The sequence below is a fragment of the Ammospiza nelsoni genome, chromosome 9 (assembly GCF_027579445.1).
Source record: "Ammospiza nelsoni isolate bAmmNel1 chromosome 9, bAmmNel1.pri, whole genome shotgun sequence".
Lineage (NCBI taxonomy): Eukaryota > Metazoa > Chordata > Aves > Passeriformes > Passerellidae > Ammospiza > Ammospiza nelsoni.
The window spans coordinates 24,732,065-24,758,467 of record NC_080641.1 but is presented as its reverse complement, the minus strand read 5'-3'; the positions used below and the strand labels follow the sequence as shown (position 1 = coordinate 24,758,467).

Below are 26,403 nucleotides of genomic sequence, written 5' to 3'. Positions count from 1 at the left end.
CCTCATTTCACATGACATGCACTTTCTTTGCCCTTCCTTAATGCTTCTGCTGCAAGTTCCTGCTCTGTCCCCTACATAATGGCAAAGCATGCAGTCCTTTGTCCTTTCTTGAAAGTTAGTAGCTCATTAGCTCCTCAAGGAACCTGCCAAATCTGTGGGTCACAGCTGGATATGTGATTTGTCCTTGTACCATTAGTTTTGGGGAGGCTGATATTGTGTGTTTGCAAATTAAAAAATACCTGTGCTTTGCTGTGTCTACACTGCTTTTACTCACAGTGTCTGTACATTGTCTGAACTTGCTTCTGGTGAATGTGGTGCTTACCATATATCCATCTTCCAGGTGGAACCATTGAGTATGAATGCTCTGTAAAATCAGCTTTATAAACATTATTGTGGGAAATGTCTTTTAAAACTATTTTAGTGGTGAATACATTTAAGCTGCATGTGTTGAAGAAAGCAGAGTCAAGGGGAAGCTTGCAATTCCCAGGGCATGGGGTTGGTTTCTTATTTATAGAAACAGATTTTACACCCAGCCAAGCATTGACATTAGCAGCCACTGAATGTTCTCTGAATGATGAAAAGAAAATTCAGGTGGAAAGAAGAAAAACTAATAATAATAACTTCTGATCAAATATATCAAATATAACTTCTGACTGCTTTTTTTTTTTTTTTTTTTTTTTTTTTTTTTTTGTGCAGGCTAGGCTAAAATAGTCTTTGTTTTTTTTTTTTTTAATTTGTAATATCATGCACGCAGAAGATGAGACTTTACCTAGAGCAGTCTAACATGTTTAATATTTTTCTTTCCCATTTTAATTAAAACATCACATATTTTGAGTGCTGAGGATTTGTTCATTCCTAAGAGGGTTTATCACTCTCCAACTCTGACCAAAGCTGGCTGAAGATGTTAGTGCTGCCATGGAGATGCTGCTGCCGCTATAACTGTTCCCTGAGAGAACTGTGTGTGTTTCCTATCCATTTCAGACAAAGTCACCAGTTAATTTACCAATGTTGATTTGAAAACCCCTTCAAATAAATTCTCATCTGCATTCCTGGATTTATTTTAAATTGCCCGTGGGCCTCACAGATCAGAGGCTAGTGTACTCTTTTCCTTAGGCAAACTGGTGGGATCCAAGAGCTCCAGGGAAGCAATGCCTTCATGAAGGTGCTATTTGGTGACCTAGATCAGTCTGTGATCCCAGGATAAGCAATGGCCAAAGCATCTAAAGAGAAGCTGTTTAAGAGAGGAGGAGAAGAAGAGTCTTAAAGAGTCTTTGATTCCTGCCTAGGTTTGGTTTTTCAACAGAAGCAGCTCTCCAGTGAAAGGCCCACGTGAGCTTTATGTCCCTTGGAATTGCAGCAATGCACTTTCCTAAGCATGCAGAGGAGTGGGTGTTGAGATTCTAGAGGAATATTGGAGTCTAAATCCTTCTAACTTCCACAAGGATTTGGCATTAACTTTTTCTAGCCAGCTTACTGCAGTGTGTGGCTAAGGACCACTACATTCTAGGTATCAATTGTGTAAGTGATCATGTTTTATAGAGCTTGACTACAACACCCAGCTCCACCTGGCCACAGAAAAGAAAATCAGAAATAGACTTGTGCAACAAGAAAATGGGGTTGGCATATTGGTGTAATTTAATATCTCCAGTTTAAAATCTAAATTCAGGACTGGACAAAATTTCCCACAGACTGGGAACAGCACATGACAACAGTGGGATGTATTTAACTTGTCCTATCCACTCCAAAGGTTTTCAGGCTGATTAAATATGCAAATGTAAAATTCAGTCCTGGGCAGAAGGCCAGCAAAAGGTCTGGTGTGGGAATTAGATGTTGGCTGTGCACTGAGCAGAGGAGGAACTGATTTGTCACACCACATAAAGGTGCGGTGACAGTACAGTGTCAAAGGAGCTTTCTTACTCTGTGCACTGGAACACAGAGTAAAAAATGCTTTACTCCATTTGGAACAGGCTTTAAGGCATGGTTGGATGGAGTCTGACAAACACAGTTTATACAGAAAAACTCAACTCTGACCTGGCTTGCTCATTAGGAATTCTCTCCCTGCTTTACTTGCACAGAAGAGACAAAGGTATATGGTTGTAACAGCATTCCCACTTTAATCCTCCAGGATTTTATAACTTTCCCCAACCTGGAGTGATTGTGCATAGGTGCATTCATAACTAATTAATATGATATGTGAAAATGGAACATTTTTCCATTCTGCTGACCTCTGAACAAGAACAGTGACCTGGTGAAGCTGACAAAATATCGGGATTGTGTTGGAAAATTCCTTTTAGCCAAGATTCCCTCTTTGTGTTTCTGCTCAGCACTGGAGGCTTGAGGCATGCACGGACAGAGGGTGAAGGCTGGGGGTGCAGATGAAACACCTGTAAACCTGACAGGAATAAAGAACAGCAATCCTTCCAGCACCCTGCTGAGATGAAGAACTGTGTACATATTTGCAAGGGAAGATGAACTGACTGAAGAATGAAGGGCAAAGGCAACAGTGTCCTCACTTTTCTGCTGAGGCATTCAGTTTCTAAATTGTGTTCTGGAAGGTAAAGTAGTTGAGACTAACACATTAGAAATTTTTCAAATTTTTTTACATTTATGTTTTGGGGATTTAATATCCCATAATTTCTTTTGTAGCCAGTTCCAGAACACCCACCTAAGGAGCTGCACGTAGCTGCTTTTCATTAAAGACCTTGTACTGGAGATGCAAGGGCTGAAAGCACTGCTCTCTGAAACACTGCCTGCAAGCTGCCTGCTTCTGTGGGGATCAGGTGCTTCAGATAAATGGCATTAAATGAAATGAAACAAAATGCATTATAGTAGTAGTGAGCAGGTAGACACTGTTGGTTTTAAATCTATTTCTCAGTGAGTTCCAATGCACCTGGACAGAAAAGTGCATCTGAAAACTTAGTAGACACCTACTTGTGTTTTGACATGGCAAAATGTAAATCCTTTTGAATATATGGCTCTCTCTCAACTGAGAAGAAAAGGAGGGGGGAAAAAGATTGTTTTTAATATCTGACTCATTCTTTAAAGCTTTTTTGAAGTGACAGTATGTAGGAGGGTAGTAAGTTAAAGAGAAGAGCAGTGCCTGGTAGTCAAGCAAGACAGCCCTGATCCTACCTAAGCTAACATAAGACACCTGGTAGGTGTCTTACATACAAGTTTCCTATTCAAAGTCTGAGGAAAAGGGCATGATTATAACAAATAAACCAAGCAGGGCAGAGCAGAGGATTAAGGGTGCCCAAAAACTTTGACTCTTTCAGATCACATGCTATGAAAACTTAGCCTACAAAATCCAACAGGAGTTTGTCTTTTCTGTGCTTAATTTCCTTTCATTATTTTTTTTCTCAGTGCTGTTTTACTATTTCTTTCTAAAACCACTTGCAGTCACATTTTCCATAACCATTATCATAGAACATGTGACCATCCACCCTCTCCCGTTTTCCACTTGTGAGCCTTCCCTTGCTGATGCCATTCTGAGTGCCTGTGGGGAGGGGCGACCTCCCCCTTTCCAGGAGGGGTAATCAATGGTAATAGCGAGAGCAGTTATGTGGTTTATTCCATCTTTTGAAAGGTTCTCAGAGATCCATTAACCCCGATAGATAAGAATGTGGGGAACAAAGGCACAAGTGGTTCTCTATTCCCCCCCTTGGTGCTTTGTGGCCCATTAGATGAGAAACTGATCTAGAAAGACCCATCACAAGCATTAGCAGGGGATCATGGATAAAACAGCAGAAAATGCATGCCTAATATGAATAGGTCTAGGGCAGTGTGTGGATTTACATAGCTTGATCCATTGCTGTGAGAACCAGGTGCAGCACACTCTCAGAGATTTTCTAACACACTCTAGTGACACATAAATGTTAGTGACAACTCAGCTGAGTTGACTGACCTTCAGTAAGACGCTTCTAAGTACTGAGTTCATTCCAGAGTCTGTCCTCAGCCATCCTCTCTACAGACATTCAGATTCTCCTCAGTGGCAGTATATGTTTAGAACTCTAAATTTCAAAACCTACAACAAAGGTGGATTTGTTGACAGAAAACTTAATTGGTTGATTTTAATGACAAAAGGAGCAATATTGTACTATAGGGATGGTTACTCCAGTAGTTTTTCATATGAGCTCATTAAATTTCTCTGTATTGGAAGTTACCAAACGCCATAGCTGCATTTCAAAACAGTGGAAAACTGTATATGGATCTTGTTTTATGAGAAGTCAGCCTTAAATAGCCTTGAAAACATGTCTAATTTATGAGGTTTGTTAGAATCTGAGGAAGAGAAATTCAGTTTTTTCTCTGGAGCTGCTGAGAGTGTTGTTGAATTACTGTAGTACTAGATGTGAATTATTGGCACATTAAGTTAGTTTTGTGCCACAATGTTTAGTTAGTTTTATGAATTGGGCCTTTGTTATTTAGGAGGCCAGCATGGGAAGCACTGGGGCTGTCATTAGTCAGGCCTATCCATATTTTATTGTGCTGCTAGGAAGTCAGCATTCCAGCCCATCATAAAGGGTGGTGTTTCCATGCTTACAGAACTAATTCTTCATCACAACTCCCTAGATCTAGACATGAGTAGCAGTCCCAGTTCTAAAGAGGTCACCAAAAAGCCAGTGGCAATCAGCTGTGTTTGTAAGATTAGATCAGTTAGACAGTGCAGAAGTATTTATGAAATAAAAAGATAATAATAATATATATTAAGATGAGAGCTTTGAAATGGCTCTGGACTTCACCCTGCATGCAGTATATTTCCTGTGGGATAGCCATATGAAAATAGTTGTCTTGGCAGTTGAGACAGGCCAAACAAGGTGTTTGATAGCAGCTGAGATGGGAGTTGCTGGTTTTGTTTTAACTGGAGAAGGCAGACATTTGGTTCAGAATGGTTCATCACCCCCGTTTTCTCTTTGCTGCTAGTAAGTATCCCCCACCTCTAAACACTTCTGAAAGATGTGCAGCACCAGTACCAGCAGCACCAGTACCAGCACCATGAAGGGCAGTGAGGGGGCCAAGAGAGGTGGCCAGGGCACCGAGCACAGCTCAGCTCACACTGTCACACACCCCTGCAGTGATCCCAAAGGGGACAGGGCACCAAGCACAGCTCAGCTCACACTGTCACACACCCCTGCAGTGATCCCAAAGGGGACAGGGCACTGAGCACAGCTCAGCTCACACTGTCACACACCCCTGCAGTGATCCCAAAGGGGACAGGGCACCAAGCACAGCTCAGCTCACGCTGTCACACACCCCTGCAGTGATCCCAAAGGGGACAGGGCACCAAGCACAGCTCAGCTCACACTGTCACACACACCTGCAGTGATCCCAAAGGGGACAGGGCACTGAGCACAGCTCAGCTCACACTGTCACACACCCCTGCAGTGATCCCAAAGGGGACAGGGCACCAAGCACAGCTCAGCTCACGCTGTCACACACCCCTGCAGTGATCCCAAAGGGGACAGGGCACTGAGTACAGCTCAGCTCACACTGTCACACACCCCTGCAGTGGGCCCAAGGGGACAGGCCCAGCTAGGCAGGGCTCCTGAAGGCTGGCCTGGCTGGGTACCCAGTGCTGGAGTTCTGTCTGTGGAACAGGCTGGTGAGATGTGCCAGCACTTCCCACAGGGACTGAACTTCTCAGCATCTGCAGGTGCCACCAGGAGTGAAAGGCAAGGTCTGGAGAGTGCCTGCAGTCCCTGCTGGAGCTCTGCAAGGCGCAGCTGCTGACTCCCACACAAAACTCAGCACCAAGGGACTTAGATGTACATGGACTGCAGTCAGCTGTACAGGAGCTGGCTGCAAGACAACATCATATCTGAGCAGAATTTCTTGGCCAATTTAAAAATACATTTATTTGAACATGAAACTCCCTTAATTCTCCTGCAGACCAGAGATGGCAGAAAGTATTATGGGCAGGTATGTCCCCTTCAAACACTACAATTGTCTGGCTTTCTAGTCAGCAACTTGGAGATGAAAATGCAGTTCAGGAAAAGATCCTTTCACAAAGTTGTCATGGGTCCATTTAATCTTGTGCAAACTTCATGTCAGGCATGCATGAAAGTCTAAGCATGGAGAAGCAGAGAAGAATCTTGCTTTTGTGTAAAGACCAGATATGAGAAGGCATTTGAGGAAAGGAATAATCAGCAGAAGCATCTGCATGGAGTACACAGCCAGTGTGAAAGCTGCTTCTGTCACTGCTGTGAGGGCTGAAGACAGCTCTCCTTCCTCAGGTGGCACAGCATGGGATGGACACAAAACTCCTTGCTCAGAACAGCTCAGTTCTGCCTCACGTTTTCCAGGGAACACAGACAAGTATTACTGGCTGCAAGTGCCATTCCTCTCTGCTGAAATGCAGCTCTCTCATCTTCAGCACAGGAGTGTAAAATCATCTTGTTTTTGTGAAGTATAGTAATGAAAAATAGCTTGGTCAGTTAACTGAATCTTTGGGATGCTCAAGAAAAAAATTGCTTCAATGAAAGATGAGTTCTTATACCACAAAAGCAGTGCCCTTATAAAAGATAGGGGCAAAGGATGTCATAAAACCAGAACCAGTTCACCAAATACAAATGCACTGGAATTCATTGATTTGCTAAGTTACTGTGGAGTGGCCAAAACCCAGAGTGCTGTGCAGCCCTTCAGAAGGACCTCACCAGGTTGGAGTGATGGGCAAAGAGCCCTTGGCATCTGTCCTGCATCAGGTGTAACTTCAATTTAAAACATGAATACCTGAAACTCCCTCACTTGACTGATGTACTTTGCTACAGACAATCCAGCCTGCAGAACCTTCTTACAGAAATCTGTGGAAACAAAATCAGTAATCTGGTTTATTAAGCTGCTCCTCTACATTAGAATGCTTCTACCATGAAGCAGAACAACTTTCACTTTATATTAGACCAGTTTTTTATTGCAGTGTTTAGATTCTGAGATAACTCTATGTAGCTTAATCAAAACTGTTGTTTTTTGTGCTTCACAGGTTGATGCAGAAGGAACACAGGAGGATGTTTTCCTGGAAATCTGCAAGACAATTGACGCGTTTCTGAAAAAGGAAGAGGCAGCATTTTTTTCACCAGAAATGCAGTAATGGTGTGTAAGGTGTGTACCCAGCCTTGCCCACGTGCACCCCACAGCCATGATTTGCTGGTCAAAGCAGAGCTGCTTCCTTGAGAGGTATCTGCAATTTGTGCACATGGCATGTTACCCTAGATGAAATCTTAGTTCTGAAAGTACACCCAACAGAAAGTGGTCTGAATGCTAAGCCCACTCTGAGAACTGTATTTTGATTTCTTGGGCGTTTGCTCTTCATGGGTTAAAAGCAGCAAGGTGAGCAGCAGCTCTGGTTTTGTGTTTCATGGTCACACACATTCCATGGGAAAGGGGCAGTGCCTGGCCAGCAGGGAGCTCCCCACCCACCCCAGTCACTGTCCAGCAGACTGACAGTAGGGTTATTGCACACGAGTTTCCCATTGATTATTTTTTTTATTAACAGTATTAATTTTCGTGGTATCACTTAGCTTGTTCTTGGGCTTTAGTGCCTGAAACCTGTTCTCTGTAACATGCAGCTCTAAGGGAGCTGGAATTACTCAAGCTACAAGTTAAAATAACCTTTTCACACATGCCCAGAACACTGTTGCAAGGAGAAAAATTCACTGAAGATACAGCTGAATGTTGTGGAAGTCTGTCAACCCATTATTGGGAAGCAGACACCATTTTTGAAACAGTCTTGTCTTCTGCTGGGAATGTTATGATTTTGTACCTGACTTCCCAGTTTTGTGAGCTGAGAATGATTATTGTATTGTATAGTTAAATGTGCAGTCCAGTAATGATCCATATTAACAGCACTTGTGCTATAGCTATTAAAGTCCATATGTAAAGTTGGTTATGAGCCAGAACCAACTGGCTCATGTCATATGAGTCATGTCATCTCTAAATTTCACTTTGGAAGTATTTCAAATGCAAAATTCAGATCGTCATCTGTTGTCTTGTACTGGCATTGCCAAAACTTGGGAAGGTGTGGTGGGGTGGGAAACCAAAAAAATAGGAAAATGTCAGGGATTATTTAATTCATATTGCTTGCACCTTTAGTAAGCCATTTATCTGTAATCTGCAAAAAAGTCTGTAAAAGTGCCATTGTATTTCTGTTAGGTTAACTAAAATATTGTGGAGTTTCTTTGGTATACTGACAGCTAAATAAAAGCTTGTTTGACATTGCTGTAAAGTAACTGCATCCTCTTACTGGAACTACTGGATGAATTTACAGTGAAAGTGGGTTGCATGATTGCTTGTGCTGTCAAAGGTGTACTTTATGCAGCAGATTTGCATTTTTAAAGTTACCTTTCTTGTAATGAAGACATAATACAAATAAAACATGTACAAAAATGAGGAGTAATGATTTCTGTTACAGTATATGTGGGTTTAATCCTTTTCAAAGCACAGTACATGACTTGAAAATATAGCTCAAATCAGCATGCTTACAGAGTATGTCGTTTTTCCAACCAGGGCAGATTCTTCTGTTTCCTTTTCTTCCTTAGCACTTGCCCTGTAGATGCCAATTCAATTATTTTTTAGGGTCTGTTTTATGTTTTGTTCTTATCCTTCAAATCATGGATGTTCCTTCTTTCCTGGGTGCTTCTATAGCCTACATTTACCTCTGGTGCTCTGGAAGTGCTTCTGCAGCTCCAGCCAGTGCCATTGAGCAGCAGCAGCAGCAGTGCTGCAGTACCACAGCAGCCCCGTGCACCAGCAGCTGCTGCTGCTGCTTTTTAAAAGTAGAACACTCTGCAGTTACCACAAAGTTGCAAATTCATCTGGGTAGGTTTTCTGGAGTATTTTCTATGATATTTAATTACAGTAGAAGTTATAAAGTGTGAAGTCTCACACTTGTGCAGGATGGGAACAAAGGCAACAATCAGCTGCTATTTTGTTGGGGTTTTTAAAATCGAATAACAAAAATTATTATCCATACACTTTCAATTTAATTTTTCTTTCTGCTTCTTCTGTCTTTTCTGTGTAAAAAACCAAAAAAATCCCATGCTTGATTTGGTGTTATGTGCATTAGATACCTATTTGCATACGTTCATAATGTATGCAGGAACAATAGCTGCATATGCATGCATAGGGAAACATTAATATTTATACATATTCAATAAAACAGGACTTATCCAAGACACTCTTGAGTGATTCAGACTTGAAATTATCCTTTAGCTTCCAATTTTGTTCCAAGGATACCAAGATCTTTTGTTCTTTCCAAGCTATCCTAACCTGATGACTGAGTATTTTCGCTAATTTACTTTTCTTATTTTATTGCCATAATTTTTTCAGGATACAAACAGAAAATTAATGTTACCACAGATCCTCTTCCTGATAATATACCTTCACCAACTCTAGTTGCCTATAAAGACCATGAATGATGTGGAAAGCATATTTTCATGGTCTTAGAAAGCCTCTCAGAGCAGTATCTTTTCCAATTAAAACTAAAATACATCACGGGAGTTGTGTTGTGTTTTTTAAGGTATATTAAATTTATCTAAGTATACGAGATACGTGAGATACTCTTACATATGATGTAAGTGTTTTAGTAACTGTACTGTATTACTTTCTAAATAGATTAAATGCCTACATTCTTTCTTCTGAAGCAAAAAATAGCTACACCTAAAGTTACTGCAAAAATACTGATCAATTTATAATTAAAGTTACTAGGTGCAGCCAGCCAATTATCCTTCCTATTGCCATCTTTTGAAGTCAAATTAGTTTGTTTTCTAGCTAATTGCTCTGAGTATTCTAGCTTCAAAGCAACTGGAAGTCTATTACAGTTATAAAATAATCAAGTGTTTCTGAATCACAAGCTATACATTTCAATAAAAAATATATTAAGTAAAATATGTCACAATAATTACAAAGCTTCTCAGACAATGGTATACACTGTACCAAGGCTACTAAAATCTGGATTTTCTGTGGTCTGACAAAGAAGTCTGTGAGTGAGGAGGAGAGAACTGGAATGCTAATCCAGCCGGCCAGAGCGGCACAGGCGGCGCTGGGTGACCGATCCAAAGGTCCTGTCCAAACTTTCCATCCTGATTAAAGAGTCAGAACTACACAGAAAGGAAGTCACAGCAAGCATTCTATATATAAACAGACTGTATCCACATAGTTTATTTCTCACAGTTCTCCTGACAATTGAACATTATTTAAGAACATACTGTATACACAGATAAGAAGAAACATACAAAATGTTTTAAATGATGCACAACAAAATCCAGCAGTATAAAAGAATGCATGTGAACCCTTGCTCACTGCTCAGGCTAAATTTAATCACTGTTTAAATAGTAATAAAAATACAATCTTTCATGGATCTTGTGCAGACTACAAAAGAGGAAAAATTATTACCATATATATGATTTATATTAGGCAGTTTTCTTTGATGAGTTGCACTAACAACTCCAAATACAGAGGCAGAAGGCTGTGTATTTTATTTTAAAGGAGTAAATGTTGAGTATTAGAGACTTTACACAGTTACTAGCACTGGCACTTTTCACCATATTTTGTACACATCACATGATCATCTTATATAACATTACATTTAAAAAATATATCTGAGTGACAATTTTATAACATTCACACACCATGAGCTGGTTAAGGAAGCAATGCCACAGCTGCCCCCTGTAGTGCTTCACTGTTGGTAAATAGAGTTCGTTGTGGTTTTAAAAAAAAATTTTAAAAATTGAAGGTCAACATGATTAAGCAGCTCCAATTTAATAAAGGCCCATAGCCAACCATTGCTGAGACAGTGAGTAATTTTAGAGTACAGCCTAGAAGCAAACACTGTCATTGGTTAAACCTTGCCTAAAGAAGTCAGTTACTGTGCTGAAAACTATTTCACAACAAAACTGCAAGCTACTAAACTGTTTTTATATAAATACTTCATCTCCTCTGGATCTCATTATAACCAAGTTCTTCAAAGCCTTTGGAATTTACTCTATCTTTAAAGTGTGCTCTCATTTCTGGCTCACCCTTTTGTATGTGTTTCTTTTGTTTAGATTCACCACCTAAAAGTGACTAATGTGGTGAAAGAAAAGTCTCCCAGTGAAACCTTCTGCACACTAGGAATGTTCAGCTGCTGTTCAGTGATCTAGAACCATGACAGCTCAAAGCTGTAGTTTGACAAGTACACCCAGGAAGCTGTCATGCTGTGAGTGACATTTCAGGGAAAGCAGAGTCTTTCCAAAATGTGCACAGAATTAACAATGGTGCCATTGTTATTTTTCAAAGAGGATAGTAAACCCAAGTTGGTAGATCTGCTTCCCATGTCATCTATTTGCTGGAAAGTAGTTTGGGTCAAGATAATTGTAACTGGTGCCCTGGGACATGCAGTAGTCTCTGTCTAAAAATGTCTCTGCTCTGTAAATAGGTTCTAACTGGTGATCTTCCTTATGAATCTCTGTTTCATGCAGACTGCAAGGGAAAGAAAAAGATAACAGTTTAAAAGTCAAATACTTTCCTTATATTTAACTTTCATAAACAGTGATCATATGAACAGATTCAAACCAAATTGGATAGCAGTTCATTCATAAAGTCTAATTCCCCCCTTATTTAACTGTACCAAACCTATTTGTCCACTGTATTAAAGAAAATTAAATTATACATCCAGAATCTGCTTACAAAATATATCTCCCACAAAGAGATGCTAAATTATCTTCCACTTTACTCAACCAGGCTATGTGTCCTGTGCTGGAGCAAAGATTTCCACCCTACACAGCAGTTCTGCAGCAGAGAGATTCAATCTAATGACAAATAGCAAGTAGAAGCACAGGCTGCTCACCAGTCAGAGCAGGAATCACAGAAATCCAAGGACATTTCCTGAGGGCAGTCTTGGCAGTGCCACCGAACGCCCTGGATGGGTTCAATCCCGCAGTTATCGCACTGTGGAGCACAGGGAACAGCACTGAGAAAGCAGCAGCTGAGGGAGGCACTCCCATGCCTACAGTGCACACCAACTCACCCATGGGAATCTCTGTGTGTCCCTGTGCCACTGCCAGCCCCCACAGCTGAATTCTCCTCACCATGTGGAAAAAGAAGTCCTCATTCTCTAGGAGAGGCCCTCCAGAGCCATGAGGATCCACCAAGCTTTTGCCTTGCTTCCCACTCCCCAAATGCCCCACCAAGCAACCACCCTGCTTGAGCCAAGCAGCCCAGCCCTGCCTGCAGACTCTCTCATCCTCAGGTGGCTCCAAACTGCTGTGACACAGCACAGGGACGGGATGCTTCACACAAGCCCAGCCACATGCAATGCCAGCCCTTCCATGGCAGAGGGAAGCAGTAAGACCAGACCAGCAGAGCTTGTTGGGCTCCTGGGGCTGTGGATCAGGGCACACTGACGCCCTTTCCAACTCAGGAAATGCAGTAACACATCATGGGTGGGCTGGAACTAAAGCCAGATAGCCAGGAAGGAAGGGGAATACCATGTTCAGAGAAGGAAACAGAGGTCTGGAACTAAAACTGAGCAAGGAGACAAGAACTAATCCCAAATGCAAGAGTGTGGCATGAAGAGAAAAAATCAAAGATAAAACAAAACATGAAAGACTAGATGAAAAATTCACAGTGGTACAGAAAAGGGGCAAAAGTATTTGATCAAAAGAAAGAAACCAGGAAAATGGGACTTGCAGGCAAGGAGAGCTTTTAAAAAACCTGAACTATGAAGAGCGCTGCAGAGACAGGACTGAAAAGGAAAACAGTGGGAAACAAGCCTGTGCTCCCATAGCTCATCCTCTATCCATCCATCAGAACCTGAACTGCTGTCTCAGCATCTGTGAAGCCAGTGGGGCACAGCAGCTGCTGCTGCCACCACCGAGGCACTCAGGGTCACCAACACCTCACACAAGCCCTGCCACAGCTGCACCCCTCTGGGCACAGATGCTTTTCCAGGGTGAGGCTGGAAGTGAGCAGGGACTGAGCACACCAAGAGCTGCTCTTTGAAAATACCAAGTTCAGAATAATGCTAGAACTGAAAAATTGGCTCCAGTTATCTGAAGTTGAGGACCAAGACAGTGGAAAGCCTTGACCTCAGTTTTTATGCTCCAGCTCCCCTCTGCCCTGTGAAACAGAAATACTACTATGCCTTTCATTTGTTAATGAAGAAAAGAAGTGAAAGCCATAAAAAGCCCACGAGGGATTCAATAATTCAATATTCAAAGCACAGGTTGAATAATGTGTAGTAAATGAGGCCAAAAGCTCTGCAGAACCAAATCTGCTCTCAATGGCTGCTTATTAGGTGAGGTCTGGCCAGCCCACAGACTGAATTTTCTGAGGGAAAACAGCCCATAATCACCTGATTTCTCAGCTTACTATAATGCATAATACAATCAAAGTCAAATGCAAAGAAACTTTCAAACTTTAAATGCTTGACACTGTGTAATGTCAATTTACTTCTCAGGATAATTTTATGTAGAAAAAGAAGTTTGTTGAAGTCTGGTCTGACTGATTAAAGCTTCAAATTTTGGGGGACAGAAAATGCTTATTTAAAAAATCCCCACAAAATGAAACACCAAACATACCATGCCAACTAAAACCAACAAAAATAACAAGCACCTTGGTGGTTTAATAACTTAAATCTGTCAGTATCAACTGATGAGGCTGTCTTAATTTTACAGTTAATCTGAACTGAACCTTGAACTGTCCTTGCATTCTTATGCAAATCGGTATGAGAAAAAAAATCCATCTCCATAACACTAAAGAAAAAAAACCTGTTCCAACAGTTACAGTAGCCAGTTAGACACAAAATCCCTTGCAAACCAGAAAATAAGATTTCCAGAGTGCCCTTTCTTTCATGTTGCCTATTAATGGTTGTTGCTCAGAAAACACATCAGTTTAACTTAATGTTTTTTTTCTTAATTTTACATGAACATTGTTTTATGTCCTTGCTTCAACTTCTGTCATTTATCACTTGATTAGATTGTAAAGCTGCCACAAAACAAAAAAAAATTTTAATCTATTACTCTTACCCAAAATCTCTGTCCCTTCTCTGGCCTCGGGTGGAGGCAAAATTGCTCCAAACTCATAATCAGAAAATTATTATAATTAATCACTGTCAAAATGGAATGTAGTGTCAAATGGAATTCTATTATGATTTAACAAGGCTCTAATACAAGCTGTATTTTCATAATGTGGTGAGAAAAAACCATCACGTTTATTAATTTCCATATAACATCAGCATTCAGTCAAAGCTGGGCTACCAGAAAGACTGAATTATGTGGGCTGTTTTTCTTAAACAAAATGAGGGAAAACAGATTCAGTGAACAAAAACTAAGGAACGAAACTTGCTGTATTCCATGAAATCTTATCAGGAAATTCAAACCACATTCTCTTGGAAAACCTCTACATTCCACTGAGCAACAGAAGAACATCTCTTGCACTCACCTTAAATCCCACGTGCTGCACAAACCCACTTTCTGCATGCATCTGCTGGAGTTTCTGTTTCTTCAATTTTTTAAACTCTAACAGTTCTTTGTATTCAGGTAACTCTCGGTATGTTACTGGAATACTCTCTTCATCCTGTTCAAGGTAAGAAAAAGTCAGAAAAATACTCTTACTTAGGAATACAGTAACTAGTAAGACATGAATTTGTTCCATAAATCATTATGTATGATTAATAGTATTCAAGAAAATGATAGCATTATTCTAACATACTGGAAACATATTTTTAAAACCATAACACCCATATCCAGTATTAACTTCTCTCCTTTACTGGTAAGAGTAAATGCAATGAGAAGCACCATGCCATGACTGAAAGAGTAGAACTCACAGTTATCCAACTCCCTTTATCCCTCTTTACTGTCTCTTAAGAGCTTATAAAAACAGACTGCTATTTTTTCATAAATTATGAAGCAGTTTGTCTCCCTGCAGGCCAGTGCAGACATCTTTGCCAGAGTTACAACAAATGCTCCTCTCCTTTCCAAGACATGCAAATTCTGTTTTTTCTCACACAGCTTCCCTCAACAAAGATTGAGGATCTGCTAAGAAAGGACAGAAGCTCTGATTCTAGTTCAGATGCTCATTTCAAGGCAATGACTTTATTGTAGCAGCTGTAGTTGGTAGATGTCACCTGTTTTCAAAGATGACAAGTCGTTACTGATGTAGAGCAGTTTTCACATCCTACACTGACAGAAACCTTCAGGTAGGGAAAACAACTACAACTACAGAATAGTGATTAAACTTCTTCTAATGTAGCCTGAATGTGTAATTTCCATCTCTTTTTATGAATCTGTGAAGATTGAAGATTCTGTATTATTTAGTAAGTTTATTAAAGGAAGTGAGGGAAAGAAGCTTTACTACATTTCTGAACGGCTTTATCAATTATTTAATTGCAATTATGAGCCTATATAAAGGACTAGGCTGCAAACTATCAGAAAAAGTTATGGTTAAATGACACAATTCAGTTGTGTAGTGATAAGCTACATTTCCTTTAATATAAAACAGAGATTGACCTTCCACACAAATCTCAAAAGCTTTTCTGAGAAAAAATACCCGTCACAAAAGAACTGATTACTGAATAAAGTATCCTTTAATGGCTCCCTGTGTGGACAATTAATTCTGGAATAGTATACAGCTGTGTTCTAGAATAATTATAGATTACTCACAAAATTAAGAAATCATAATTGAAAGGTAAATGAACTCTGTTAGCAATAGTGGGTCTTCACTTGAAAATAACTCGTTTATACCAAAACATAATTTTTCAGGAATAGTTATGACTGGTAATAATCAGGCAAATCTTTTTGTCTTTACACAGGAAAAGCATGTGGTAATTCCACTGTGAAATCAAAGAAAACCTTCTTTTCCTGCTACACTGCTTTTCTTCTGCTAAATGACACAAAGTATTTTTCTCCAAGACAACAACTGTCACTAAGAGATCTGACTTGTAACACTAGAATAGAAGCCTTCATTTTGAATATATTTTACAATCCCTTTTTGCTTCCAAATTGCTATTATTTTGCACTGATTGTGGGGACCTTTTTGGTAACTGAGCTCCCCTGTGTCTTTCTACCTTACTGAAAGCCAGAACTGGATCTATCTGGAAATGTTACTCTAGTGAAGGAAGAAAAGATTATGCCAAATTAAAAACATGTCACTGTGTGGCACATGACCACTATTATGACTGCTATGGTGCCCACATTAATTATTAGTTAGGGCGCCATGGCAAAACCAAAATGTTTCAGGAAACTGTTCAGAACAATTAGAAAATATGTATTCAAAACCAATACAAAATAAAAGCATGTTAGCTCAAAAAAAAGCTGCATTGTATCTCTTCTAACATGCATTTTGCTTTCCAGGTCTTTTAAGATTCTTATTGGATTATGCAAAGTTATCAGGAATGGCTGTGGATGAGCTGGAAGACCATCACAGAGAGAACACAGAAAATGAGCACAGATGGGATTTAAGACTAGGAAATAAATAAGTAAATGTAATACTTAAGGAAGACTATGCAGTGCAGGTAAAAAAGTCAGTAAAAAAATGAATGGACTGATAGTGGGTGGCTCAGTACTTGTGTTATGCAACAAGGTTTTCACACACAGGATGTCACTAGGCTCACAAAAAAAAAATTAGAATTAACTAGTCAGGTTCTTCAGTCTAAGGAAAACAGGAAAACCAGAGTGATTCACACCAGCTGTGAAACTTGCCCAGCTCCCAAGCAGTAGGACATAGGCCTTCTATGATTCTGTGTGGAAATGGGAACAACATATGTCTAAATTCCTGTTGTATTATTGCATGGGATAAATTAGGAAAGTAGTACACTCCATGATGCAGCAATTCACTGGGTTAGGATGTCTACTAGAATGTGCCTCTAAGAATACATAAATATGCTTGCTGATTGCCAATTCACTCTGTTAGTTCACACTTTGAAATGGATTTTACAAAATTCATAATTAATTCAGCCAGTAGAAGATAAAAAAAAAACAGTGACACCAATAGCATTTGAATTTTACCAGGGCTCTATGTAACCTTTCCAAAACACATTTTTAACCAGAATCCCAACTATATCATCTACATGATTTTCAAATCTCTCTCATACCAGATCACTTACTAAAAATATGCAACTAGAACTTCTTCAAGATATTTCAGGACAAAACTGTTTATGACTTACAGACTTCCTTCCTGATTTGGTCTGAATTCTTTGCTGTCAGAAGCTGTTATAGTAATAATGTATTTATAATTCAAAATGGCTCACAAATCTTATTACAATTTAATACTTCCTTGATGATATTTTATGGTGAAGATGCCTTATCTATTAAACACTAAACAAGGTCAAAGTGACAGCAAGCAAGACATTCTCTGACTGATTAAATGACATACCGATACTTCCTCTTCTGCTGCAGTGTCCATATGGCTGTGAAAACTGCATCTGTCATCATCTTCATCCATATAAACTGGAGGTTCATGAGATGTCATGAAAGTTGAAGGTTTGAAAAGATGTTTATTTAAAGGATGCTGCCGTCTACTTGATGACTACAGTGAAAAAATGGTATATTTTTAAAAACATTCCTTGGCTATTATGTAAATAATCCTCATTGATAAAACTGCCTGGAATTTATTCTTTCACATTAAATAATCTATAATGTTTCCAATTACTTATATTTATATCTCTGTATCACAGCTGCAGTTCTTCTCCCCCATAACAAGTGGAATCCAATGAACAGCGCAATACTTTGGTAAAAATGCAGCATAAAACCCCAACCACCTAAACAGGTGAGACTGACAGCAAGACTAAAACACAAAGTAAGGCTGTTATAGTTTTGAAGACTGAGGACCAGAGAGCAAAAATATTAAAAAACATTCAACAGTGTGTGAGACTAAGCAAAGAAGTAATTTTGCACAGGTCCAAGAGACAAAAGGTCCAAGCTTGACACTTATCAACTTCTTGTACTTGTGCCTTAGAAAAAAAACCAAGTCTAGACCTATTGTCCTAGTGCAGGAGAGATAAAACAATTCATTGCAATAAAAAGAGGATTCTAAGAGCTAGAAAGAACTGCTCCCTAAAGGTTTTCATTTCCACTGCAAGAAAAAGGAACATAAAAAACATTAGATGAAATAAATTACTCCATTAGTGCACATCTAGAAACTTTCAACTTTAATGCTGTCTGAAGGTGTAGAATGATGACAGTTTTAAAAGAAGTTACTTAAAGGCACTCAGCCCCTATTACTTATTCCCCAGTGACAGAATATGAAATATCAAAAAGAAGAATTTGGGGTGAATGAAACTGACTCAACCCCTTACTTAGCTGCTTTCCAGACTAGCAGTTTGACATTTAATGTCAAAACTTACATTCCTCTACTTAAAGAAACCCTACAGTGTGACTCAAAAACGTAAACATGAAAAGTGTTTTTCCTAACAATCATAAAAGTGAGGATTGTTTTACACAGTGCCTAGCTGCCCATACAGCTAAAGTAAAAGGAATACTTGCAATAGTTAGTACTTTCTCCTTTTTTAGCAAGAGCTTTTACCCCAAAAGGTTCCTGTATCAGTTACAAACCTGTAATATTACAGTACAAGCCTTTTTCTCTAAAGAGGGATGTAGCCTTATTTTACAGTTGTGCACAGTTAAAAACTAAAGGCAGAGATGACACCAATTATTTAGATGGAATGCATCTATGCAGACAGAAGTACCAGGAGGAGAGCTCTGTTTGAGATTAGCTCTGTTTGGTCTTAATGGAAGAGATGAAGTCTGTAGTATCAACTGGAAGGTGGTACCTCTGATCTGCAGAGCTACTACAGTGCAAAAACAACAAGAATTTCTTCTAAGACTACTGTACTAGATCTATTGTGTTGGATTTTTCTGCCTTATGATCACCAACTACCTGAGTTTTGGTGTTTTTATGATTTCCATTAAGATTTCAAACCTTTCTAAAATACATCCATGTACAGATGACATTTCAGACTGAGCTGACACAGTGATTTACATTTTTTGTTAACAGAAAACAGATCTGCATTCAATACTAGATCTGGAGTCAGGAAAGGAAAAGTGGGACTATGCTTATACTGCAGCACTGCCAGCATGACAGTACTGTGACCTACAAACTGAACTCAGGATTTGAATTATCTTTCTTTGGTGAAGAATGAACTAAAATATTACTTAGACAGTTAGAGATCATTTTCCTGTGGGAAATATATCTCTAGATTAGGCTTAAAAGCAGGTGCACTAATGATATTATATAAGGATTAAATTGAAAATGATAAGCTATAATTGAAGAACTGAATACTAGAGTCCTAAGTCTCTGATCCAGTTTTATTTTCACCAGCAGTAGGTAATGGTTGTACAGGAAAATAAACTGGTGCGTCCTGCTTAATTTCCAGTATCATTAGTTAGAAGAGACATATGTCATATGAGTAGATATACAAAGTTAATTTCAACAAGATGTTCAAAAACTGAACAGGTTTCTAACCTCTCCAGTAACCATTTTAAATAAGCATCCTGAACAATCCCCATGGAGAAATGCAAGTATTTTCTTGTGAAGTATCCCTTTTGACACAAATCTTTACCTGAAAGATATCTATGTTTCTTATTTTCCCATAGGTATGTGCTTTAAGTATTAGCATCCAGTTTCAAACTTCCATTACTGGCAGTAAAACAGATCCACTGCAGTTACAGTTACTCAATATCAAAATTAGGACAGGCATGACCCAGGCTTCCAACAGCCCTTGCATTTCCTTTCTGCCACACTATTTCCCCACTGGAGACCTGGGAGTAACTAAGCTGGTATGGTGCTGTCAATCTGTGCTCTAAGCAGACAGCTCTATCAGCAGCCTGAGAGCTCAATTTCTCCACATACACTGTTGGTTTCACTTTTTCATCTGCTTTATTTCTTACACAGGATACAAATATAGCACAGGGATGCTGTTTAGTAGAAACCAGGGCAGAACAACCTTACTCTTATGACCTGGCAATGAGGATGTGAATCACACTGCAAAAACTGACCTAAGTATTGGGTATCTTCTAGATAGCAGCCTAAGAAAAATCTGTGTGATGGGACTATTACTCTTGCAATGTGAGATTGTTAAGAATTTTACACAAAATATGTTTTGCTCTTGATTATACTGGGTTTGCCCACAGTGCAATTACTATTCAAATTAGTGAAAAATACAGTTAAAATGTCCCACATCAACTGATTAAGTACTCCCAATGTTTATGAAATACAGTGATCTGCTGCCTGACAACATTACACACATTCTGTAATGATGGTCTTTCCAAACAAAATTAACAGGAAAGAACAAAAGGTTTGACCAAGGTAATTGTAAGTGGTAGAGTGACATAAAGAACTCAAACAATTATAATTTCCAGAACTAAATTTTCAATGCCTGTTGAAATCAGCCATACAGTATTACTATACTACAGAAATTAACCCCAGCCACTGATGTAATTTGGATTTCTGACAGATGAATCTCCACAGTATTTAAGGTATCACTGTTTCCAGCTGGTTTTTTGGTTCTTCTGCCAGAAAGCACTTTTCCAACAGACAAGGTGGCAGACAGTCATGCCTCTGTTTACAGAGCACAATAGTAGATTAAACCCTGGTGAAAGTAAAATGGTATTACCATGATGGATGGCAAACTGGAAAGGCTCCAATACAAGCACTCACTGTTTGCAGTAACTTCAGAGATTACCTGGAGACAGCTAAGGGTGTGTAACACTTTAATCATTACACACCAGCTGTGGTAATCTTTGTATCAACCCATGGACAGCAACTTTTGTTTCTAACCTTGGAAAGAACTAAATCTGCAAATCTGCCTTTCTGTAGAATCAATGGAAAGTTTATGATTTATCAGAAAACATCATGGATACCTGGATGCAAACCAGTATGTTACTTCACAAAATGCCACTGTAAAGGGTTTTGAAGAAGTTTTGTAAATATCGAGGTAACAAAAAAACCACCCCTAAATCCAATAAATAAAACATCCATGAAACTTAAGACTGTTCTCTTTTACTCTACATGGACCTTATTAGTACCCAAGAGCACCTTAAAGATAATTTAAATCAAAATATGTGACTGATCACAGAAATTTAGTCTTTGCTTCTGTAAATTAAGATGTCTTGGGACCATATTTTTTCTCATCCATTCCAAAATCAGAAAAGCTGTATTTTAATGGACATTTTGGCCTTAAGCCTAGGCCTGAGCTAATGCAGCATGCTCAGTTATACATCATTTTCTATGGCTTTACTAATTAGGAGATTACTGTACAATATGAATTATAGGGCTCCTTATCTTCTTCCAACAGGAATTATTATCACTTCCTGACCAGTTATGGTAAACTTACAAATGAGGAAGAAGTACCCCAAGACCATCACTCTACCCTGCCTGTTCAGCTGCAACCTGAACACTTCACCTTCCCAAGAGCTGCCATTGTGAAACCAGAATTAACATCCAATTTACTCCATAGTGCTACTGGCAAAAGATAAGGATTACCTCACTAAGTAACTTTATTTATCTATTAAAGTATTACTGATTCCAACTCAATTTCCACATAAATGCAAACAGAAACACAAGATTCTGTAATATTGACTCACCTTTTTGGAATATAAATATAAGTTTGGTGTTCTTCCTGGAACTGGAATACCAGCTTTAGTCAGTTTAATAAAATATTTCTGCACTCTACTGGCAACCTAGAAAAAACCAACATGCAACAACTCAGTGTCAAATGAAATGTAACTGATCTTCAAAGTTTTGCCAGGGTTGCTACATTGATTCAGAATAAGAAGAAAAGAATTCCTCTGGATTCTCCTTTGCAATAACTACTCTAACTGGTACCTATCTTGCAGTGCTGCATTTGTGCTATTTCCAGACACTTTGACAGCTTTCAGAGAAAAAATTGCCCTTCTTTAAAAATACAAAGAAGATCTTGCAAAAACTGTGCTAGAAAGAACTTTAGTACTAGTTTACTTCCAGCTGCAGCTAAACTCCTTCTTAGCAATGCCAAATACATTATCCTTGGTTAGCACACAGAAAGTAAGTTTCCATTACAAAATCAGCATGTCTATTTTTTCATGTGGAGAAATATAGATAAGATCAGAAATTAGGAAATCCAGTATACTGAAGTACTGAATTATATTTTTATCTGAAATGTACAAATTAAATAAATGAAATTAAAATACTGTAAACACAGAATATCAGCATTTTTTACTTCTGGTCAAAATGGAGAAATCTTAGGGGAAAAATTCCCACAAGTTAGATGCAGAAATACTTGGTGTCTCCTCATCCATGTCCTTCTTCTGTCTGTGATATTTACATGTCTGCCCATTCTAGAGTACTGAGGTTCAGGAATTTAGGCACTACAGTGTAACTCAGTCTGAGCACAGCTGGTGTCACTGCACTTGCTGTATAGAATTAAATTCATGCTGTCAAGATCTAATGAACAATTAGGTTTGGCTTTGGGGCACATTTCACATTCTGTATTTGAGATCCATTGTTATTGGTGAAAAGCAGGCCCTGCTGCTACATTCTTAAAATGAAGTGATTACTGAAAATAGACTGAATTTTCTGTAGTGATATAAAAAAAAAAAAAAAAAAGTGAAGATAAGGGATCACTTCTGGAAGTGTTTCACATGTTACCTGCTTTGCTGTTCTATTTCCCAGCTCATCTGCTATCTTCTGCCACCGTCGGGACTCCACCTCCTCTGGTGGATACTTCAAAAGCAATTGCTCCAGTTTTTTCTAAATCAAGAGCAAAAAGGAATAAATACATTTTTCCAAGTACAGTTATGAGCTGTCAAATATCTAAATACATGTTTCTGATCTCCCAAGTGCTATAAACATTAACACACAATTTGCTTTTATGCTGATGTATGTTGCCACAGCTACAAAATGAAAGAGTTTCCTGTTACCTGTTCCTCTACAGTCCACAGCTGGTTAAAAGTTTCAGGTTTGGTCTCATCACAAAGTCGCCCTCTTATCATCTGCTCAAATACAGGACATAAAATGCAATATCTGTTTAGAAAAATTATAGCTGGGATAATTGATTTGAACCCTCTTCCTACTTAAGTTAAACCAAACCCAAACCAAAGCATGAGACTTCAAAACAAAATTTGTCGAAATCAAAGTTTAGTTCCGAGATTTGAGTAAAGGAATGGCATGTCATCACCAACATGAACATTTGAAGTAACAGTTAAGACACACTTCATACTCAAAAGAGGAAAAACAAATTAAATTTACTATTTTGCAACTTTTTTTCTTTCCTTTTGAACAACTACCTGTGGACGACTGTTTGTGGAACCTTCTGGACCATCACTTAAAGGCAAGACAGAGTACGAAACAGACTCTCCATCCTTCTTGGGATCCAAAGGACTTTTTGGTCTTGCAGGGATACCTACTGTAAGCAACACAAAGGGAGAATTATTGAACTCCCACACTGGTCATTTCCTCCTTGTAACAGAAGCTCACTTTCTTTTACCTTTGTCAAAAATCAGCTTCACTCTCCTACTGTTACGTTTTCGGTTTTTGAACTCTCTCTCGAAGTTTCCAAGGCTAGTGGTGTATTGGTCCCAGGCAATCTCAGGGAGCTGAACAACTCTCTGAGGAAATGGAAGACCCATATCAACCTGAAAAAATAAGAATGAAAAGTAAAAAGCAATATTTAATGCAATCACTTTATATCCAAACTAAAACCTACAAATACTGAAATGCTCCAAAACCCATTGCTGCTTTTTATTTGACAGAAGAATGGAAAATCAGAATTTCTGAACTGCCATGCAGCACAGTTTTTTTTATAGAGAAGATGAGATCTTTCAAGAATTATACACAACAGTGCATATAAAATATGCAGCGGCACGGTCAATGATGGCTTATTGAGCATAAAACTTTAAGGAGTGCATTTCACAGCTGAAATCAGGTGTTTGACACTTCAATAACCTGTTTCTGACTGTCCTTTATTAAACATACCATTAGCTGAGAATGTACACCTTTCTTAACCTAGGAACCCAAAAGATTCAGAGTTTTATCACCTGATAGCTCAACTCCTCCCATCAGAGAAATTTATGCCTTTTTTGCACTGATTTTGCTGTCTTCTGCCTAGAACAAAACTGTTGCAAAGCTCACCTCTTGATTTAAAGGTCAACTGCAAGACTATTATTCCTTTGGTCCTTTTTGGACAGAAGTACACCAGAATACTTGAAAGTGACCTTAGTATCTCCCCATAAAAGACTAGCAAATGCAACATTCTTACCTCATTTATGCCATTAACTAATCTCAAAACTTAAAAGAAAGACAACTACTGAAACCAAGGGGCTTACTTATGCCCTAGGTATCTACAGACCAAGGAAAAGAGAACCATAACTTCATTCTTCACTGAAATATATGTTGCTATCACACTAGAAGGTCATGTGTTTTCCAGTGGTAGATGCTGCAGTGATACAGGATTCAAACTGAAAACTTTTCTTCAGTACTCCTGTTACTACAGGGGTTTTAAAGCATGAAAAAAAATGTTTCCTTACAGGAATGGATTCTCCCCTATCAGACAATATTAAATTCTGTTATCTGTTATCAGGAATGTTTTCTAGTGTTCACTTGGAGTTTGGAATAAAGGCTACATCTCCTGCTCTTTAAACATGCCCTACCAAATTCATTCCAAGCACAACATTTCATTTCTCAAATGAGAAAGATGAGAATTTTTTGATCTGATACTCCCAGTCATGTGCAGACTTCAAGTTGTCTTAAATTAGCTACACTATAAACCAAAAAAAAAGGCAAGGAAGCATAGCTGATAAAATCATTGAAGACCTATGTCTTACAGATCTAGCAAGAAAGTAAAGAGCTATTTTTGCTCAGCAGTTAAAAGATTCTAAGCTCATAATTTTTATGCAAGTATATATATATATATATATATATATATATATATATATATGTTCTTCAATTTCTACAGAGCCTGAATTACTAGTTATTAAAAAAATCCAAGGAAGACTTAGGAAAAGTCCATAGAAATACCTTCTTCTGGAGTCTTTCCACAAATCCAATAGGATCTTTCAGTGCTTCTCTCTGGTGTCTGCCTAAACTTTCAAGGTCTTGAACTGCTTGAGTACGTTGAGCCTCCAGTACAGCAATCGTCTGTAACAGTCTCTGATAACTACAGAGACAAAGGAAAACATCTCACTGCAATTGCCTTTAAAAGTGACACCCCCCACCTAGCCGTGGTTATCTGCCAGAACCTACCAGATTTCATAGCTTATCTGAACCATTTCATAACATTTTTACTGAATTAAAGTAAAAATAAATTAATTTTAAGACTACGTGAATTTATATAAACCCATAAGGGAAAATATATTTAACTCTCCAGTGGCTTCCTTTAAACCTGTAAATTCTACAGCAGCTGAAACAAGATGGTATACTATATTCATATTCTCAATAGCTGTAACCAACAGACTTTGCTTACAAAGTTAAAATACCACAAACAAAATGAACTAATTTCTCTTCAACATCAGCTTCCTTCTACCCCAATAGAAGTGGCTACCACAGAATTTTAGCATTTCCCTGAACCATCCAAACACTGGACAGGAATGGTCTATAAACACAACATTTTATAGAAGCCCCATCTCAGAGCAGAATATGAGAATCATTTTTGAATTGTAACAACAAATCAAGGAAAAAGTAATTGGCAAAATAAATTCAAACCAGATTCCCCTAAGAATACAGAAGCGGAATGAAAATGTCAGAGTTCCCTCAAACGTGCCCCCCCAGAGTCACAGACAATTTGGAGTGGATATTTCACAGACATGTTCCAGCATCACTGGTGGGACTGACATGCCTGTACCCAGTAATGGGTGCATTCCAAACTGGTTTTCAGAAAGCTAACTCAGACTCTGGCAACCATAGGACATTTTAACACAGCCTTTAAAAAAGTTAACTACATTTAATACCTTTTTTTAGCTTTAAAGTAACAGTTGCCCACTTCAGTTTCTTAAATACCATAGCTACCCATGGCCCCTGTTGTTGCAAATTATTATGTATTAACTTTTTTCATGCCAGTATTTTCTGACATTTCATATTACAACTGTAATTTACTTCAGCACAAAATACACATACTAAGATCAGGTAAGAGCAGTTCACTAGTACAGTATTTCAGTATATTTTCTTTCTGTTCCCTTATTGTTAAAACAAAGACAAGCCTGGCACAATAAATTCCATGTGTACTACAGAAAAGATCCAGAGTTTACTGAGGTAATTCAAGTTTTTCAACTGACTGCACTAATAATTGGGTAAGGCTTGAAGTAGATAGAAGTAAACAGTCTCAAGGAAAAAGACAGGATTTGCATCTTCAAATATTTAAGTTTCTACCTGGACATTAAACTGCTGCCTCTCCATGAGAGAAAGTAATCTTCTTTCCACTCAAATGTAGCATTTACAAAAATTTATAAAACATTACTATACTTTTTG

The 26,403-nt window shown here is 38.6% G+C and overlaps 2 protein-coding genes across 6 annotated transcripts in view; one reads left to right on the top strand and one right to left on the bottom strand.

Moving 5' to 3' along the window:
- AK5 (adenylate kinase 5) overlaps positions 1 to 8,376 on the top strand; it is an 84,168-nt gene extending 75,792 nt beyond the window's left edge. For both annotated transcript variants that reach the window (XM_059478721.1, XM_059478720.1), the window contains one exon: positions 6,974 to 8,376. In XM_059478721.1, coding sequence (XP_059334704.1) covers positions 6,974 to 7,081 — 108 coding nt within the window. In that variant the 3' untranslated portion in view covers positions 7,082 to 8,376. The remainder of the gene's footprint in view (positions 1 to 6,973) is intronic.
- A 1,740-nt stretch (positions 8,377 to 10,116) lies between these two features.
- Positions 10,117 to 26,403, bottom strand: part of ZZZ3 (zinc finger ZZ-type containing 3) — a 55,244-nt gene continuing 38,957 nt past the window's right edge. For all 4 annotated transcript variants that reach the window (XM_059478719.1, XM_059478717.1, XM_059478718.1 and 1 more), the window contains 10 exons: positions 24,958 to 25,096; positions 23,429 to 23,576; positions 23,229 to 23,347; positions 22,863 to 22,934; positions 22,591 to 22,692; positions 21,549 to 21,644; positions 17,341 to 17,493; positions 14,410 to 14,544; positions 11,816 to 11,916; positions 10,117 to 11,448 (listed from right to left, as the gene is read on the bottom strand). In XM_059478719.1, the coding sequence (XP_059334702.1) occupies positions 11,304 to 11,448; positions 11,816 to 11,916; positions 14,410 to 14,544; positions 17,341 to 17,493; positions 21,549 to 21,644; positions 22,591 to 22,692; positions 22,863 to 22,934; positions 23,229 to 23,347; positions 23,429 to 23,576; positions 24,958 to 25,096 (1,210 nt within the window). In that variant the 3' untranslated portion in view covers positions 10,117 to 11,303. The remainder of the gene's footprint in view (positions 11,449 to 11,815; positions 11,917 to 14,409; positions 14,545 to 17,340; positions 17,494 to 21,548; positions 21,645 to 22,590; positions 22,693 to 22,862; positions 22,935 to 23,228; positions 23,348 to 23,428; positions 23,577 to 24,957; positions 25,097 to 26,403) is intronic.